General features: G+C 35.1%; 1 protein-coding gene across 28 annotated transcripts in view; it reads left to right on the top strand.

Moving 5' to 3' along the window:
* The window catches only part of RIMS1 (regulating synaptic membrane exocytosis 1), a 307,924-nt gene that overhangs the window by 220,241 nt on the left and 67,047 nt on the right, over window positions 1-20,636 (top strand). For 19 of the 28 annotated variants that reach the window (XM_066547431.1, XM_066547430.1, XM_066547437.1 and 16 more), the window contains 2 exons: window positions 2,036-2,107; window positions 7,019-7,131. In XM_066547431.1, coding sequence (XP_066403528.1) covers window positions 2,036-2,107; window positions 7,019-7,131 — 185 coding nt within the window. Of the gene's footprint in view, window positions 1-2,035; window positions 2,108-7,018; window positions 7,132-19,115; window positions 19,187-20,636 lie in introns of those variants that run through there. The other 9 variants (XM_066547439.1, XM_066547435.1, XM_066547438.1 and 6 more) reach the window with 2 other exon arrangements.

Here is a 20,636-nt window from a genome sequence, read left to right as displayed (position 1 = left end):
TACTAGTACATATGTGCATGTATCATTCATGGATAATATTTTTTTTTCTCCTATGAAGTATGTTTAGGAAGTAAGTCAGAGCAAGTTGAGCTAATTGGAAATGTATACAGCATCATCTTAGCCAGAGGGAGGAACCAAAAAGCAAACTGATTTTCACTAATTTCTAGTATGTGCTGCTCTCAAGACAGCCCTGAGAGCAGAGAAATAAGTTTTCTCAGCTCATTAGTGCTGTGTATTGCTGTGTTACCTGTCACAGCAAAGCACATCCTGCTCTTGGCTTTTCCATCCCACTGAAACCACTCACTGTGAGCTCTCTTTCTCCATTGTGTGCAATGTCACAATCGAGGCAAGCAACATAAGGAGTAAGAGAAAAATAAGCCCCAGACAGATCCAACTAACAGAAAATGAAGAGGCTGACATAATTTGAATGGTAATGCTGCTGCATACAGTGGATATAGCCATAACTTTAAAAACTTTGCTAACTGTAAGTTTTAAGTAAAGCTGCAGCATTTAATATGTGTGTTTTCCTCTGTATCCACTTTATATTTGTCCTGGTAAAGGAAAAAATTGAAAAACAATGAAAATATACAAAAATAAAATAAATTGAGGACAAAAGGGATTTCTGTTTCTAATCTTACATACTATTTTTTGTGAGAAAATACATTTTTTAAAATCCTGAAAGCATCAAGTTAAGACCTCTGCTCATGAAGAAAGTATTTTATTTTGATGCAATGTTTTCTATTTTCTAGAATCTACTGCATGACAATAAAATGCTCATCAAATACTGCAGTGGGTAAAAATAATGAAAAACAACTATGATTATGTTCTGTGGGCATAGTTTGGTGTCACAGCTGTTTAGGTCTCCTCCAGTGCAGGCACTGGATTACTCTTTATAACCACAAAGCTTTAAAAGGAAAACATGCTATTTTAAATGTTATTTTTGTCTGTTTTGCCCACAGTAATTTCTATAGCCTGATATATGACATTGATTGTATCATTGCAAGATCTTGCATGTATTAGTTTGTCAGCATTTCTGGTCTAGGATTGAATAATCATCACTCCCTGCTTCTACCACTCCTGAAACGCTCTGTGCACTTTTTTCTCTGAAAAAATAATACATATTGATGATTTTCTGAGGTTTAAAGTAGTAATCCTAATTTGAAAATCCTAACATTACTATGGATAGTACAGAAAATTTTGGAACACAAGACTTGCAGAGATTTACTTATTATGTTTATAGTCCTGGGTAATAATGATGAAACATGGCTTTATCTTTGTTCTTATATGTGTAGACTCCAATTACTCTTCATTGTTATAATTTAATATCAAAGGGAATGCTTAGATTGTCTGAGGTAATTAGTGGCTCATTATCCAAATGTCAGATGAATTCTGTAAAAACTTTGTGTAGGAAAGGAGTGAAGGAGTGAAATAATTTCTAACTTATTTATATTGACTAGGAAGAAAATTGAATTGTTTTAATCTGTTTCTAAAAACTTTAAAAGGTAATAGAATGAGATTTTTGTAAAAACAAGTTTTTATTAATATAGTGACAGCCTTTTTAAAATCTGATATCATGCAGTATTTGTTTTGAGATTTAGATTTAAAAGCAATTTTTAGATTGATTTAAACCTTCAAATAATATTTTCTGTTTCTTTCAGCAAGGTTTTTTTCCTGCTGTCTACTCTGAACTTGTTTCTCATGCTGTTAAGAGATGCCTTATAGGGCTATGAGGAGTCATTGTTTCTAGTAAAATGCAGGCTGTGAAGTGCAAACGAGTTGCAGGCTCAGTTGGGATTGATATTTTCTTCCCTGGTTTGGTACCTCATGAGCTGCACACCATGAGCCTCAATCAAACCTAATTAATGCAATGTCTCTTAAACCTAGACTTCACCAGCCTGTTTATGATGATAGTTGTCACTTTCTCATCTGTCAACTGTTTCTTTTATTACCTTTATAATACATGAATAAATAATCTTCATATTTCTGTATTCTTTTTCTTCTTTGTTTATTTCTTTTCTGGCATGTCATTTCACAGGCAGTCCAGAAAAGTGGAAAGATATAGCAGCCAAAAACAAGCTAGGAAAGGCCCTGCAGCTGAAACAGAAAGGTAGGAGTGTTGATTGATGTGTAAGAATCTCTTATTATCAGTGTGACTCCAGATTTTGGAATATACCTCTAATACACCTTTTTGGGAACATCTGTGGCAGAAAGCTATGTTGCCATAATTTACATTATTATATATTTTGTATCTGTATTATTATCACTTCGTTGCATACATGTGGAATTTTCCTGGCATTTTCCATCATTGCAGATAAGCTCAATGGCAAAGATTAGAAGTGCTTTTCTGCACTTTAACACTGATTCTTTTTCAAAAAACTCCTTATTTTACATTAACTTTGAGGATGAAAAACCACAATTGATTATATAAATAGATAGACAGCTATAACAGATAAATAATTCAAAATGCCTCTGATTCCATCAATTTCACTTTAATATATAAAAATTTTAAGTTACACATTTAAATCTATAATTTCATAAAATTAATATAAAGACTGGAACTTTTTAAATGAATTCTTTTTTTCTGAATTTGTATTGTCATTATATCTTAACTTTGATATTACAGTAGTATGGAGTTACATGGTCAAAATCTTAAGAAAAAGTAGAAAAATTAGAGAAAATATAGATATAGAAAAAATGGAATAGAAATATATTAATAGAAATATATTAATAAAATAGAACACAAATAAATAGAAGCAATAAAGATATATATGTAGAAAAAATAAAGATATATACTGAATAATGAATGCGTCTAGTTAAGTTTTATACCCTGTATAGTGACTGAAATAAGAGCAGTGAGGACGGAGGAGATCCTGCCTTTGTCAGAAATTGATTAAAGTTATTTTGATTCACAGAGGTGGAATGTACAACTGTTTACATTGTGAGAGCTTTAAAACTCCCATGAACAACACAGACATCTTTATTTTTAATGAAAATGCACATTCTGTAGCAAAACTTAAGCACTTTTATTTTAGTTTTGCTGTTTCTAGTCCCAGATTATTGTTCCTAATCCAAAAGCAATGGCTACATTTTTCTTGAGTCAGATGACTGTTGTCACAACAACCCAGGTGCTTTTTCAATTTGAGTCAGAGAGATTACCTAAATGATGACTGAAATCCTTGCTATGATTGAATCTGAGACTTTTGTGCCATGGAGATTACTAAAACCTTTTTTTTCCCTGTTTTTTCTGACTTCTGAAAACTAACTGGTGTCCAAGGGTTTTGGCTCTCAGTAATTCAGTAATGAACCCAGGGGACAAGAGCATAGGCAAACACAAATTGTACTGCTTCTTTGTACATCTCCATGGCACCTGTTGTAGGCTTCTGTTTTCATAAAATGATTCACTAGCATTAGATGTGAGACAAAAATGTTTCAATAAGTCTGAATGCTGTAGTTCAGTATTCCATCACAGATGTAATATTGCACTAGTGACAGAAGGTTTTGATGACAGGCAATTAATTTTCCTGTCAAATATAACTTGCGACTATTTTTTCTTCAAATATTCATTTTTCTCTTACAATTGGGCTTTATTTTGCCAATGCAAATTCTGTCTACTATTAGTTAAGCAGATTACTGGAATAACTATCAGCATGCTGTCAGCTTCTCTAGAAGGCATTTCAACATTCTATATAAGATTAAGTTTTCTGTGTAGTGTGATAGCTTAGGAAATGTACATAGAAGAGAGAAAAACAGCCTTTTGAAGATAGTTTATAAAGCCTAGAAGTTCTTCTAATTCAATGAGATAAGCCTTCTAGATAGGATTCAGTGAACTGTTCTGAAGGAGTAAAAGTGATTACACAAAAATAATTTTCTGTTCTTTTATGAATGAGCAAAAATTTGTTAATCTCAATTGTAAAATGTTTTCTTTCAGCCCTAACCCTAGAATTACCAGATGTGACATTACCTGTCATATTTTAGGATACATACAGCCTTGGTCTGTATTTTCTGTATTTACCACAGGACACTATTCCAGGGGTGAGCTGGAGATTGCTGACCCTCGCTTATTCTTAGTTTTTCTTTACTGTTTCTTAGGTAGGAGCATGATACTGAGGCATCAGTCTGAAGGGAAAGAAATTTGAGTTTTCCTGTGTACTGGCAGAGCTGGAATCTGTGGGATTCCCCTGTAGGCCACTGCCAGCTGAATTAAGAGGTTTGCTGCTTGTAGTGTCTCCTTCCTCTGTGAGGAACCGGGCGATACACATGTGCATGCTCATTGCAGTCTCACTGCTCACCAGGTAGCATTTTTTTTCCCAAATTCCTCTTCTCTTTCTACTTCTTATATCACTTCTGTCTCATCTCCTCACTAGCTTTTGTCTTCCATACTTCTTCCGTGTTCCCCTTTGTCTCATTCTTCTGATCAGCCATTTGCAGGCTTCTTCCTGCAAGCAACAGATCAGTGGCAGCAAGTCCTTAATGCCATTCTAGTTATTCTTCAATTGCCTTTTGTCTCTCTTTTTATTAGCACACCAAGAGGCATATTATTCTTGTTGTAATACCCCAGCTAATGAAAACCTTAAGCCTGATTTGTCTTCATTTGAGTTAAGCAGATCCTCTATCTTTTTCATGGAAGGCATGTCTATAAAAAGAGTGTTACTGGAGAAGGAGATAAGTTTCTGAGTTGCAGGTAAGTCCTGTCCTGTTCTGTAATGGTGGGACAGACTTCTAGTGTTTCATTGGGCTCTCAGGTAAATTCCTGGATATTTAGCTTTTAAAAGGAAAAAAATCAGAACTAATAACATGATGACTTTGTTAGATGGAAGCATTTATCCATAGCAAAAGCAAACAATAACTTTCTGGCACAGAGTAAGGTCCTTATTTACCTTATGGATGTTATGATATTTAGCCATCTGATAAATGCTTAAAACCTGGTTAAATGCAATAGTTGGCATGGATTGCTTTTGTAGTCAGCATGGAGAAACAGAAATTTTCAGAAGTCAGGTCATCTTTGTTATTGTAAGCCTCTTTCAGAATCAGGAAATTCAGTGTCTGCAAGAATATTTTGGTTATCACTAGGGCAAGCGAGGAGTTAGCTGAAGAAATGTTAGGATTTAAGGGAGGGAATACAAGCTCAATCCAACAGAATATTGTTGTATTTGCATTGTGACTGTTCTTCCACAGGGACTGTTACTGCTGAAATTCTTTTGATTCCAAACCTGTTTGTTGTCCTTTATAGGCATCCTTGTGTTATTTCATATATAGGGGCTTTTTTAGGATTACTTCTTAGTGTATGATAGTCATATGAACCAGAAAGTTCTTTGGATACCTTGACTGTGTCTTGTGGGGAAGTTGTGCTGGATGTTGGAAGGGAAATTTCATAGGTGTCAGCAGAAATTAAAAAAACCCCAAAAAACCAAAAAAACCCCCTACAACAACAACAAAAAACAACAAAAAACCAACACACCACCCCATAATGAAATGATGGCACAAGAATTGAAATTTCCGGTATAATTTCTGATACAGTAGTACCATTCACAAAAGGCTGCCCTGCTGGAAAGCCAAACAAGAGTAAAAAGGCACAGTTAGAATATTTTGCCACTCTACAAACTTTGACTGCTTCAGGTTATCTTGTAGTTATGGATCTAGTAATAATTATGGTCTATTATACTAACATGATCAATCACTTTGCTGCATAATATTTATACTTTCATTAGAGTTTCTTTAGAACTATATTTCTGTTTTAGTACTTACAGGTACTTAAATAGATTTTCTATTTCAAATTGTAAAGGAAAGTAAGGGAATCACAGGTGTGCTTCCATATTGTCCGTTTATAGGTCACTAACTGAAATGCAGTTAATATAAGGTGTGTTTCAGAAACAGAAATGCTTTTGTGGTAAACTCAGGTATTCATAGCCTATTCTGTGCTAGTCCTTTTGTTGTATGTGTTGTTAGCTTGTGTTATGCTGTGTTCACACAGCAAACTCTGATCTTACAGGCTGAGAGAAAGTCAGTTGATCTACCTAGTGAAAGCCAACAGTATTTTGAACTTGCACAAATGTGCTACTTCAAATTACAAGTGATCTACTTGCAAGTGGATAAACAGTGCTTATGCTGTTTATCCAGCATGTGACATTATTGTAACTGGCAAGGGCGTTTCACAGTAAGCTCTCCTCAGCAATCTGCTGCTTCTCATCTTTGTTTTACTTTCTTAAACCTTTTCCCTATAGTTATTATAGCTGTCCATACTTATTTTAAATATTAGGGTTCCAAAGGTATTTGATGCTTTACACTCTGAAACTGTATCTGTGAATAAGACATCAAGTAGCCAAAATGTTCTGAAATAGTTCTAGCTAGAATTCAGCCACAGTGATTTAGGATATTTATTAGATATGAATATTAAAATCTTGTGCATGTTTTGCATGCACACACACCCTCCTTTATCCCACCCCAATACAAAGGTTAAAGGTCTTTTTCCTTCTTTGCATTCTGGGGAAAAAACACACGCTGTCCTTTGGAAATAGATGCTTGCAGTCCAGTGGCCTTATGCAATTATTGCATGAGCATAAAGGGAATATTAAATTTAATAAAACATAAAAGTGGTATTTTATATTGCCCTTGTACCAGTGCAGGAGAATGTATAGAAATTGGGAGTAATAATCATAAGTGGTTCTTAAAAAACTGCCTTCCATTCACTGGTTTTTCAATATTACTTTATCAAAAGAAACCCTCAAAATGACAAAAAACATAAACCAGAGAAAACCCACAAATAAATAAATAAATTAAACAAACAAAAAACCAAAAGGAAACAATTTTTCTATAGCTGAAGGTAGTTAGAGAAATTAAATGTAAGAACCTTACAAGTTGACTAGGTATCTAGACCTGAGTATGTGCATATGGCATGGACCAAATGCAAACTTCTTCAAACCCATCTTCAGTACCTGCAACTTGAATTGTGTTTAAAAATCAGAATATAAAATGTGTCTTCATTTGCCTTATTTTGCTTTCATTTCAATTTCATTTGCAGAGCACATCAACAAGGAAGTCCCACGCAGTCTCCTGCTGCAGACACCTCCTTCAGCAGTCGTAGGGGAAGACAGCTACCACAAGTTCCAGTAAGAAGTGGCAGTATAGAGCAAGGTATCAAATAATGAGCTTGTGATAGCTCAAACTCTTTGATTCCTTACCTTTCTTTAAGTCTTCTTGCATAACTATATGTCCAATGCTATAATTCTACCAGTAAAGCAATAGAAGACAATGAAAGCACCTTTGCAGTTTGGGAAATCCAGTGAAGTTTGACTGGTGGGTTATTGCATGTGGTTTAATTGCCTTACTTTTCTAGTACCCTTTCATGTTTAAATCTTCTATTTGAGTCATGGTAGTTGCCAACATGTCTACTATGTTACCAGCAAAAAAAAAAAACCCTAAAACAAAAACAAATACCATCAGAAAACTGGGCCAAGGTTTTTTGACAGTCTTACTCATTTCTTATTTTGTGATTTATATTTATTGTTGTGCATTATTAACATAGATTAATAATAAATGTCACAGATCTATTTTTCTTCTGGAGTTCATAGTTCAGTGAATAAAAAATGAAAACAATTACCATGGGAAATGTGAGAGCACAGGTCACCAGTCTTTTCTTGCTTAAGAATAAACTGATCAGGCAAAGAGTGCTACTTTTTTCTGACAGAGACAATGTAGACCTGATGATTGTGGAAGAAGTTTCTTACTAAGATCAAATAAGGATGTACATTGTTGTTTCCTTTTCTAGCAACATACTACACACAGAGAATGAGCTGTTATGGTGAAATGAAGTGGCACAATGGAAAAAATGTGTGCATTCATGTTTTCTTCTGTGTTTAAAAAATCCTGTTTTCTCATTGACTACAAGCAACAACTGAGATTGCCACATACTAGAACATTTTCTTTGTGGAAATTAAAGAAATGCTTATAAATGATGAAATATTTTAATGCATTGCAGAACTGTCAGCAGATCATATTCTTGAACAGATAAAGTTGCTGACCATGACCACTTTATCATGGCAGATTACCAATGAGGTTTTCTTGTATGATGGCTTGCATTAATCTGCAATTAGTTCGCATTAATGTTAAGGCTTTGAGCTGTGATGGCATACAACCCCCTGAATTAGCACATATAAAATGTACTCTTATTTTATAAACGTGTTTATTTTGAATGATTAATATACTGATATAAGTGACTTTTATTAACTTTAAACTTCCTATTCAGGTCCTCTCATTTTGTAGTGACTCTAGTACTGTCTGAATTATAAACTACATTCAGAGTTTCTATTTCTGCATATTAGCAAGTTGGGAGCTTTATAGGAAAATGTAATAAGTAATGAATTTCAACTTTCTTCTATATTTCTACTTCAATTTCAGAACTTGGTACAATGTATAATGATGAATTAGCTTTTAATTTAATTTTAATTTGGCTTTCCTTTGCATATTCATATATCATCTTTCTACTGGTCTTGGTAACTGATGTGTGAGAGTAAAACACCAGTTTATGTTTTGTTGAAGACATTGGAATGAATGTAGACCTTTCAATGAAAATGAGTAGAAATGGGATGTGTACAGAAGAGGAAAGAAAAAATGAAAGTTGAGCAGAAGGCCAAAACTACTCTGGGTTTATAAAGTTGTTGATACCGTGAACACTTGTAAAGTAATGCAGTTTCAGTGAACTCCTGTTTACACTTGTGCTTACTGTGCTCGCGCCTTTCACGTGAAACGGGCAGGTGAGATGCGCCGTGCTTTGGTGTTGTTACAAATCGTGCCACCTGTTGCTGGGGCTGTTTCACAGCACATGGAATCAGTGCTTAAAGACATTTCCTTCTCTGCACAGTACTTGGGTTTCGTCTGCATGACTGACTTTGCTTCTGAAAGGGAGCTTTTCTTATTTTACCCGTGTTTAATGCTCTGTTCAGGCTCAGAACGTGTTTGCAGAGGAGTACTAAGTTGAATAGTTTTTATAATACATGTTTAAAAAATGGTGTCAGTATCTGTTGAAGTACATATACTAGTATATCTAACTTAATACTACTGTAAAAAATTAAATTCACTAAGGCAATAAGACCACAGTACTTGCTCTGATTTTCAGTACCAGATTTTAATATTAGTTTCACCTCTATAATCCCTGATGAATGAGTACCAGAGTCAAAGCAGAAGTGATCTGACCTTAATGTAGTATTGAACCCAAAACATATGGAGGTCTGTAAAAGATTTGCATTAACTGTGCTTGGAACTGGTGTGTGTCCTTATTGGTTCAAATTCACAGTCACCGTAGATATAGATGATGTCAAAACCTAGTGCAATATCCTTGGAAATATTTCAAAATGCATTTTCTTCCTATATTTTGATGGTCATCTTGACGTCACGCATTTCAAGGAAAACCTGTGTGATATGCCATAAAGTATCATTTTTATAGTAAAGTACTTCTTTGCATTCCATAAGAATCCTATTGTTTTATGAGGGTCAAATACTCATCTAAATATATACATCTACGAATCTAAATATATACATATGTGCATTTAAGTCTGTTCACAAGGCACAGTGATTGCTACAAAAAAATTACATATTTGTATATCAAGAATGGTCTTCTTATTTGCTGTCTTGAACATTCAGAAGACATAGAAGAATCCAGTGAAGTAATTTTATTGCTCTTTAACATCCTCATTATGGAACAAATGAGATTTAATGAAGGAGTGACAGACTGGTAGCAGTTTTCATGTGGAGAAATAGAGTGATATTATAAGTATTAATCTCTAATCTTTAGCTATCAATTGTAAGTGATCATATCCATGCTAATAAGGCTTGGCTGACCTATTTCAGACATTCCGTTTTGTTGTCAAGTTTAGAACTAAGCAAAAGCTTGTTTCTTTGTCTTTACCAAATGATGTTGTCTCAGTTGCTACTCTGGTTGGAAGTCTGAGAATAATAAAAATTCAACTTACAAGAAACCAAGGTAGTTTTCCAAGATCCTGAATAATTCACATACTTTCTTAAAAAACAAACCAAACCCACAGAAGTAATTGTTATAGAGAAGACCAAAGTAGTGATCCTTATTCAATTACAGAAATAGAGTTGATAGGACACTACTGATCAGGAATGGAGAAACAAACTTAAATGTAGAGGAAAAGATCAAGTTTAAGGATTAAGACCTTTAAACAGTGTTATAATTCACAATGGAGAAAAAAGTGAAAAAATGGCAGTCTTGGTGATTATGTTCTGAAGGGGAGAGCAGCTTTGTGTAGGTTTAGAGTGGAGGTGAGGCAATAGTTATATTATATTTGAGAAAATAGTAACTAAATAATAGCAACTCGAGGGCATGCAGGTTTTAAAAAGTGGATGCAGTTAAGACTGTAGGCTTCTGTAATTTTTAGGCAATGTGATTTTTATTTTTATTACAGTCATATTCAAGGACGATGTAGTTGTATTTATTTCCTTTGCAGCCCTCTCAGCAGTATTTATTAGAACACAAGATTGGGATGCTGTTGTATTGAAAGGTCTTGAGATGTTTGAATATTGAAAATTAGTCCTGTATAGGTGTGTCTGTGTGTGTTTTCAAGGCATCACAATTTAATAGTAATTTCCCTAACTTATGCTACTAAAGAAGTGGTTTTGATTTTTCTTGTATTAATGGATGATTTTATAAGAGGACCTAATCCTATGAAGATGTTTTGGCTCAGTGACTAAAGCAGTGAAATTTTAAGCCATGGTAAGGACAATGGTGTATTCTCAATATGTCATTCTGTGCTGGGCTGTAAGAGATTTGCATCACTGTATTTTTATTTGCATCATGTTTGAGTGGAACTGTGCAATAGTTAAGAGGGATGGGGATTCTGCGTTGACTTTGCCTTTTAGCTGTTTCTATAACAACTTTGTGGTGTAGTTGCATGGTTTTAAAATTATACTTTCATATAAAGGGTACATCTGTGGTCTTTACCCAGTCGTCCTCTGTCCCTGCAGCTATCAAACATCACATGAATTCTTGCTTGAATATGACTGAGGGTGGGTTTCTGCACTTTTGCATAATGGTTGATCATTGTATTGATCAAGGAAGTGAATATACCAGCAGATAGTAGGGATTATATTATCGCTCTAGCAAGTAAATAACAAAGGAAAAAAACACTGTTGAAATTCATGGACCAGCAATATAAATATGCAATGGCTGTGGTATAGCAAAAATCTTTCAGGGGTAATTTATGAAAAACAGGTCTTGTTTCCTCTATCTGCCTTCTATTTGGGTCTTCTTTGGGTTTCTTTTTCATAGCTTTGACAATGTAATTTCCTATTTCAGAAGTCACATAATGAGAGTAAGGTTTGTGATAACAGCAGTCTGTTTCCACATAAAGAGCATCTCTAAACCTGACTGGAGCAGTGGGGCTGTGTGTGTCTCCAGTGGCATCTGGATGCAGCAGTAGGGCTCACGTGGTGACATCAAGCAAAGCAAACGTGCATCCAGCATTAGGTGTTGCTGTACCTTAGCTCATGTTGGAAAAAGCTGTGTGCAGCACTTGTATGGAAGGTGAAGTGCATGTGTGTGTATGTGTGCTGCTGTTACATCAGGGAAAAATACATGAAGATTCTGCTGGAACTGAATGGGGATTATGTGTATAAATTTCATGTGTGTGATATTTGTACAATGGTGACATCACAGGGGAACAAAGTGTTTTGATGTCCAATATTTTTTCTTTTAACAAACAAGAATCAGAATTTCGTACAGAAAATCAGTATGTTGTCAAATAATACATTGAGTTGCAAGTATCTTTTTATATTTAACCAATTTAAGATCCCAAAAGAAAAAGAAGTGCTAGTGAAAACAGTTCTGTGTTTGTGTACTTGATCATTGAAATGTCGTTGCAGTGAGAGTATGGTTGTGGTAATGGTAAAAGATTAAACCTTTTCAGTCAAAAAATTTTTCAAATCTATCAGTATAAAAATTGAGTGGCAGAAGAAAAAGAATAAGTCCTTTCAGTTTTAGATATCAGCCTATCAGTGTTGTTTGTTTTGTCTCCATATTTCTGGTTTTATTTTTAAATTATTAGGTGGCACTGCATATTTTGAGGCGGCTTGTGGAATCTTTACTCATAATGGAGAGTATTTTTCTCACACTGTTAATATATGAGTTAATAAATGAGTTCAAGCCTCATAATCTTTTATGTTTTCTTTAAAAATGGATTTTTAATAGTCTGTTGGTTATTGAGTATTATAGATTTCAGTTAATAGAAAATAAATTTGTAACACTCATTATTGCAGAAGAGGCTTCAAATAGTGCTGTGTGGTTCAGAAGTAAGAGTGATATTTAAAACAATGTTTTATGTCCTTCATAAATTTGGGTATGATGATCTCCTCTAGCAGAATACTTAAAGATTCCACAATCTGGTTCTCTGTAACATCATTGTTCCTGTTAATTTTAAAGAAAAAGTCATAGGCTTTATTATTTGTCATGGTTTATCACTTTAATTTTCTACATTACTTTTACATCTGCTGGAGTACTGACTACTGTACATGCCATTGTCACATGTAACACATTTCTTTATCTAACTTTAAATTTGCTGATTTCTTTTTCTGTTTCCATCATTCCGTGCATTTAATTAATTGAAGAGCAAGAGAATTTTAACTCTCCCACAAAAGGTAAATATTTATGTAATTTTTTACAAATGTTTGGCAGCTGTTGATACTGGCTTTTCCTTCATTATACTCCATGTCAGTGCATAGGTTTTAGTTAACAGTGTTGACATACAAAAAGGTTGTTTCTCAAATATCTCTGTGCTATCTGATGCCCTCTTTAGAATCTGACAATGGTTTCTCTCATCTCTCATCATTTCTCATGTGCCTATTGAAATGCAATGTACTGGATTTAACAGAGGTAATCATGATCTTTTACAGAATATGGCTCAGAAGGTGTTTGATTGAGTTAATGTTCACACAAAGACTTAAGATTTTTCCTAAAGTGTTCTTGAGTTCTGCACAGCACATGCTTCTAGAGATGCAGCCATGGTCCTTGGCAGAAGTGAAGGATGTTTCCTAGGTGTGGGCTTAGGAATAGTTAAAGGTGAAACTATAGTTTCTTTAACTGTAGTTAACTATAGTTAAAGGTCAGAAACTATTTTTTGTATGCCGAGACATTCTGAAGAATGAGCTGTGTTCTATTTGCATGTCAGTCTCATGTCACAAAGTTACTCCCATTGTGGGGCAGGTTTTAGGGGCAGACATACAATGCTCACCTCTATGAATTTATGCCTGTGCTAATACCAGAAAATCAGTGAGCTCAAACAGCAGCTATCTAAAGCTGCCCCACAAAATGGAAACTGTAGTCTGTTACATCTCTGTCAAAGCCACATTGCAGAAAAGTCCTATTTTTTTCCCTTTTAGTTGAAAGTAGAAATTATTTCAAAATGCAAATGAAGCTCATAGAGAAAATTTTTTTAAAAACTTACCCCTCCCTTTTAATGTTAAAATCAAAATACTGTGCTACATAAATATTACCAGCACTGATTAACCTTTTCTAACCTTTATTCCTGAGTCCTGCTCATCTTGGGAAATTCTGGTCTGAATACAGGCTTGGGTGGGTCACAGCCAAACTGTGAGTTGAACTTGAATCAAAGTATTTCCTGCAACTACTTTACTTTCTGAAGGGATGGATGCTTAGGTAAAAATAAAGCAACCTCTCCACTAGGTATGAACTCCAACACCCACGTCAAACATACAGAAGTATGTTTTCATGATAATGTTAAAAAGAGATGAAAAAGAAATATGTAACTTAGGTGTTAGCAATTATATGTTATTTTTGCAGTGTTTAGAATATGAAATGACTTAAGGAAGTTCTAACAGTGGTTGATTTTACAAATTATTTCTGTCTCAGTATTTATATTTCTCTCAAACAGGACAATACAAATCAATCTTACCTGTTTGTTGATTATGCCTCTGTCAAGATTTGGGCTGCAGTGGATATTTTTTTGTTTAAAGCAATGGACTTTGTGCAGACAAACTAGACTGTCTCTAACAGGTTTGTAAAAGAGCTTGTTTCCACAAGATTTGGATGGATCTGCCTCAATATTTGGGCATGTGTAGAAGGCGGTGGGATATTTACATGCACAGATTCCTCTGGCTCAAGGGAGCTGATGGCAGATGAAACCCAGGGGCTAAAAAGAGCTGGGCAAAAGAAGAGCAGCCAGAAGAGTGAAGTCCCAGCAGATCTGGGGGACCATAAATATCTTAATTTGAGCTGATTTACACTAGTAGCTCACTGTAACTTCTTACAAGAGGTAATTAGATTAGGTAGTAGGTGAGTTAGAGATGAGGATGGGGGAGTTGCAGGATTTTTTATGAAAGGAGACATAAATGTGAGGGAGAGTATATACTACAGAAGTGAACAATACTGACCATATGAGTCTGCAACAAACATCTGTTCCATCAATGGAAAAAGTTGCAATAAAGTCTTCAGCAGATTATGAAAATGCTGGGGGTTTTTTGCTGCCAAAATCAGTGGTTTGTTGTTTTGTAGTTTTTTTTTTTTTCTTCCCTAATTTTAAGAGGTCTGTGTTTGTTTCCTTGTTGTTTCCTTTTACATAGAAGCTTCTCTGTGGATCATCCCTGAAGCTCTTTGAGAAAGAACTGAATGTTGCATCATCCAGTTCAGGTTTCTGTATCTTCCTTCTGGAGTGAGTTGTTAATATCAAGATGGCCACCATGCCTCCGTGTGTACTGAGAGATCCAAGCTCATCTCCCAGCTTTTAAATCTGATTATGTCCCTTGGTTGTGCCTTAATTATGACTGGGAGGAGGTCCAGAGAACTGTTAGCTCCCATGGAGAGGAAATCTATGCATACAAGCTTGAAGTAGCTACAGTAGGTTCTGGTCAGGTAGAGCAGGGTTCAGAACTCTCTCCCTCGCTATCTGCATGTTGCCATTATTTTTTGAAGTTGTTTATTCAAAGAAATCATAGCAAGTTCTTCATCTTGGCAACAAATTGATTTCTTGGTTTTACTTACCTTATATTTCAGAACATTTATCTGCTTGTGATTTTGTGTGTTTTTAAATTTCCTGGTAGAGTTTGCTGTGAATTTTAAAGCCATGAAACCAATTGCAAGGATATTTTGTGTGTGCATACTGCAAAACTCATCCTGCAGGATCAACAGAAATGAAATAGAGACTCTCTGTTTTATTTCTGAAATGGATCATCCTGGTCCAACACCAGTGTGACTTTTCTGTCCCACACAGCTATCTCTGCACTAGAGGACTCTCCCATCCAAATCTTGTTGCTTCTTTATCTCATTGTCTTTGTTATGGACATGAGTTCTGCCTAGTTTCTTCCTCAGCTGCCACTTCTCAAACGAGATTTTTTTTTATTATTTCACATATAATTCCTCGAACCAGATAGTCTTTTTCCCCCTGATTCCCGTCCACAGAACATCTACGTTGCTCAGACAGATTAATTTCCTAGCTTTTGCTGTGTAGAAAGGCTGTGTATATGCTTCTTGATGGCACTAAAGCTGTAGCTGTTTGTCGCTGTTCAACCTTTCCTCCTAATATGAAGATTGAAATTGAAGAATAGGTCGGACCTCTCCTGTCTTCTGGAATAAGTGCAGTTCTCTGTTCCCCTGCCTGAACCTGTTGAGTTTGCCCCAGAAGCACTGATTATAAGTTTAGGAGATAAATTTGAACTTCAACTTACTTTTCAGTACATTGTTATGTAAGAAATCTTTGTGTCATTTTAGACTTCTAGACCTTTTCTCCTAAAGTTTGCATCATAAAGAATGGATGTGTGATATATTCTGGAGAGAGTTGCAGCTATCTGAAATCTTGATGCCAATTTCTTTGTTATGTAGCTTCCTCTGACATTTAATAGTGCATGTAAGATTTGAAGTTTTTCCAAGTCATACTGTTTGCCTGCACCTCCTCTTTCTGCCTTGACCATATTGAACAGAAATATTAAGTGCCTCAAGAGAAAAGGCTGCCTTTTTTGCAGACTTCATCATTACAGAAAATGGTATGGCCAGTGCTAAGACATCCATAGGTTTTCTACCATCTAGAAAAGCACAGTATGGCTACCAGTTTGAATCACAGACCATGTAATTGTCACCAGTCATTCTGGCCTTAAGCCCAGGCTTGGCTTTGAGCAAGAATGTTCTTATAGAAAGGTATTTTCACTTAATGAATACAAGGGATGGAAATTTGTTCCTGGGCTTAATCACTTGACTTTTATCTTTTAAACATATATCTTATTACTTATCTGATTTACCTACCCTTTTTGAAATGTATGACGGGATTCTTATTAGATGTTATTTATTGACAAAATACACTGTTTTCCAAAATTTTCAGAATGTAGAGTCTCTTTGATGAATGTTGCAATATGAGAGATGTGGATATGCAAAGAGTTAGAGCTCAAGAATAAAAAAAACTAGAACTAGAAAGGCAGCTACAGCATCTTTGCTGTTTCTTGCTAGTTCATTATTGCTGCCTGTTCTACAATCCTTATTTAAATGAACCCACAAAAGTTTCATATATTATGCTGTTAGCCTAATAGATGGGTGTTTTAAGGCATCATGTCATTTGGGAATTTTGCATCTAGCATGGAGCTTAAACCCTGTATTAAACCTTAAAAGGAGAACTTTAGACCTTAAAATTACTTCTGTTTCTTTTGTACTGGCCACTACTATTAGTGCTGCTTTTGTAGCTCTCAGTGATTTTCATAGGATAGGTCTATTGTTGATGCTAATGCAAGTTTAATTCCTTATAAAGTCATATTACTTGAATTGTTAGATTCATAATCTGTGGATAACAGAAATATGCCATATGACACATCTGTCTAGAAAGGTTTTATTAAAGAAAAAAGGAAAACTTTATCTGCCCTACTTCATCTGATATATTAGTACAGTATATTGATTATTGTGTTATTTTGTACATAATTGAAAATATAGCATATATTCTGAACATTTAGGATTCTAGCCAGTTCTAACTTCTCCCTCAGTTAAACATCATTTAGGGGTTGAAACATGCCCATAGCAGTTTTCTGAGGATAGTAATAAAGATGAGGGCTGTCAGCTAGTTAGTGGCACCAGATGTAACTCTGTAAATCTTAACATAATAGTCAAATATTTAAAGGAATGTCACTAGCACATAAAACCTTAGTAAACAGGTAAAGTCTTAGAAAAATTAAGTGGCTATCTTCTTTAAGACAAAACAACTCTTAGTCTGTCCTAATTTTCTTTGAGGGTAGATTGCAGGCTGAAAATAAGATCTGTAGCTATTTTCTTTAGTTTATTCCATGCCTCTTTCAAGTAGTGTCCTACAGAATTGCATATTGTAGGCTACCCCCAGTTTTATTGCTGAGTATGATGCTATACAGTATGGAATGGTCCCTCTGGTCAGTTGGGGTCACCTGTCCCACCTTTTTCTTCTCACAGCCTACTTGGGGCAGGGGGAAGCCAGGACAGGGCAGGGGGCTGCAGCATGAGGAACAGAGAAGGCCTCGGTGCTGTACAGGCACTGCTCAGCAATTGCTAAAACACTGATGTGTTATCAGCACTAAGTCACAACTAGAAGAACAGGCAGCTGTGAAGAAAACTGCCTCCATCCCAGCCAGACCCAGTACACCTGGCATTACAGGAGTCAGATGGGTTTATAAATAGATTAATGGAATTGAAATATTACATTTTGATTCCATTCATATGTGTGTCTTTTCTCTCCTGCATGGCTTGATTGTTTATGTAAATCATTGTTGCTAACCTACATGTGGTTTATTAGTAGTAAGCTTTGACTATAAGGTTGCACCCTTTATTTAAGCAGTCTGATCAATGAGTTCTCTCAATTACTTTTACACTGATTGATCTCACGTCTGAATTATCAGCCCTTGAAGAGATGAGAGTTACAGCTCTTTGAAGTGTGACTTCTGACACCAGAGAATAACATATTGACACAACTGATATTGATGGTAGTTTTACCACTATTTTGAGACACTTAGGGTAAATCTTCATTTTTAATTCCAGAGCCACTATAGAGTTTAAAGGTCTTGGGATTGCAGTGCTTTGATCTGTAAATTACTGTGTAGTTCTACCTCTCAAGACCTCCAGGAAAAGCACTCTGTAAATAGTGATGTCCTTAAAGAAAGTAGATCCATATTTTTCTAAGAGACAGGCTAAGTACTTTTTATGTCAAGTTTTTGTTACCTGTGGTAACCAGCCATGTTCCAGGAAAGCAATGTGATCATATGGTGTTGTTACCTATGGTTGTTACAGTTTTGCTAATGTGCTTTTGCTCCTGTGTTAGACTTTTTTCTGCTTCTCATGATTAACATGTAAAGGTTTTCCCAAGCCACTGGTCAGGCAGATAAAATTTTCCATCACACAACTGAGCTACATTCAACATATGCTCAGATGTGCATGGTAAATAAAGCTGGAAGGAACACAGTTGGATTTTCTAGAGTAGTTTCATGCAACTGCATGCTTAGAAATAAATTTACAGCTAATTGGTGCTAAATTGCATTATATTTCATGCACAAAATAAAATTTTTCCATTGGAGAATTAGATTTGCTTCGCAGTGCTCATTAATTGTTCTCACATTCTTTGATTTAGTAATATATATATAAAGAAAAACCAGAGCATAAATGTATTAAGCTTAAGGATTTAAACATAATAAAAATCAAGAATTACAGAATTAAGGTTGAATATTTACTCAGTCTTGACTGAAGTAATAACCGCTGAAGTATCATGAAATTACATAATAGAATATTCTTTCCCAGGTTTCATAGGTAATACAGGGTAACAAACCATTACCTATACAACATATATTATTTAGTATAACCTAGTTGACAGGCTAAAGGACCTAAAATTCACACAAATAAAGGGTTATGTTTAGAGTAACTCAAATCTGTGCACCATACACATGTAGGGCTAAATTTTTAAAGGGGTCTCATTTTTCCCTCTGATTTCATATCCTCAGTCTATTTCATGCACGTATGATAGGATTAAGATACCAATTTTTTTTTACTTCAGTCCCTAATTGATCTATCTTAATCCTTTCATATCTGTCCTTAACATAAGAGGCCATCTTTAAAAATTTCACCTAAAGTGCTCAATTTTGCCTTCAGATACCTCCATGCAACTTCCATTGAAGTAATTGGAGCTGTGCCTGCATATCTGATGGTGGAACTGGACTCATTGCAATTAAGGTACACATTTACTGGCATAATTAGTCATCTGGAATAATTGCTGGGCCCAGTGTGACATTCTGCATGTGCAGAATTTGCTAGATTGGACTCTGCATTATGGGAGACTGAAGATAATGATAACTTTATTTCATGCCTTAGATTTGTAATTGTAGCAAAATTTTAATGTAGTTTATTGTACTTATTTTTCTTATTTTTAAATAAGAAGTGCAGAAGGAATTCACAATGATGCCTTTGTATATATTTTCATACCCAACCAGCACACAGACAATTCTGACATTTCCCTTAGCATGCTACAAATGGATTGTGCAGGCACAATTGTGATTTGTGCAGTAGCTTATAGTTTAAAATATCTAATCCTGAGTGTAGTGCTTTTTTTTTTTGGCCTTATATCTTTGTGCTGGCAAAGCACAGACCAAAAAATAAAGCCACAGTGTATAACTAACAGCATAAAAGCCACACATAAGAACTTTAGTACCTCTTAGTTGAACATACATAGAGTACTTATTTTCCAGTAATTTAAAATTATCTGTGTTTTGTGATTGCAAGTTGATTACAGGCAGCTTTCATATAGGTGTCTCTCTCCTATCACTGATCTGGGGAGGGGCTCTTTGACTTAGAAAAATAGTGGTTTTGTAGAGAGTAATATAAATCCATGGTTGGCACAAAAGCAGAAGATTTTGTGGAGGTTACTTCAAATAAAACTAAATTCGTGACACATAAAAAATTCCAAATTAAAAGAAGTTTTTCTGAGATGTTATAACCTGTTAAACCATAATGAATGTAGCAAATACTCCTGTGATTTAGAATAGTTGCTGATAAATATTTGGTCTAGTTCTAGAACTGCTAAAAAGTGACAGGTTTCATGGTATTGATGTTACCTGTATTGCTTTGAATTTAAAATGCTACAAAGTTTGAGAATAGCAGAATATATAGATTGCTCTGAAATTTACTTACTACCACAAAGATTAAGTTACTTGAAGGAAGCCTTGGCTCAGGGGCATTTACAACACTCTCTCTGTTAGTGCAAGGTCAAAGGCCTGTGGCAGGCACGGCCAATATGAATTGCCATAACTTGTTCAAGTTGAAGAAAATGCTCTTTATAGCACCACAGCTCCTTGAAGGCACAAGATATCTGTTTTTAAAGAAACACTGCCATATGGAAGTTGAAAACACAAGAACAAATAATTATTTGAAGTAAAGGTGATCATTGCAGGACAAAGTAGTGATTTTAAAGGAGGTCTTGTTAAAGAAAAACCAAACTACTAGAAAATAACTGTGTTTTTGATATGACTGGTTGAATGGAGAAATTATTCCTCTCAAATAGCCTTAGCTATGTTAAACTGCTATGTTTCAAGATAGTAGGAGGAGTTAATTACTTAAAAAATAAATTTTATTACCTGTTTCATGCATTAATTCTTAGAATGCTACTGTAATATTTTCTACATTTTAA

Source organism: Molothrus aeneus, chromosome 3, assembly GCF_037042795.1.
Source record: "Molothrus aeneus isolate 106 chromosome 3, BPBGC_Maene_1.0, whole genome shotgun sequence".
Lineage (NCBI taxonomy): Eukaryota > Metazoa > Chordata > Aves > Passeriformes > Icteridae > Molothrus > Molothrus aeneus.
The sequence above is the reverse complement of the archived record's forward strand: the minus strand, read 5'-3'. Positions and strand labels throughout refer to the sequence as shown.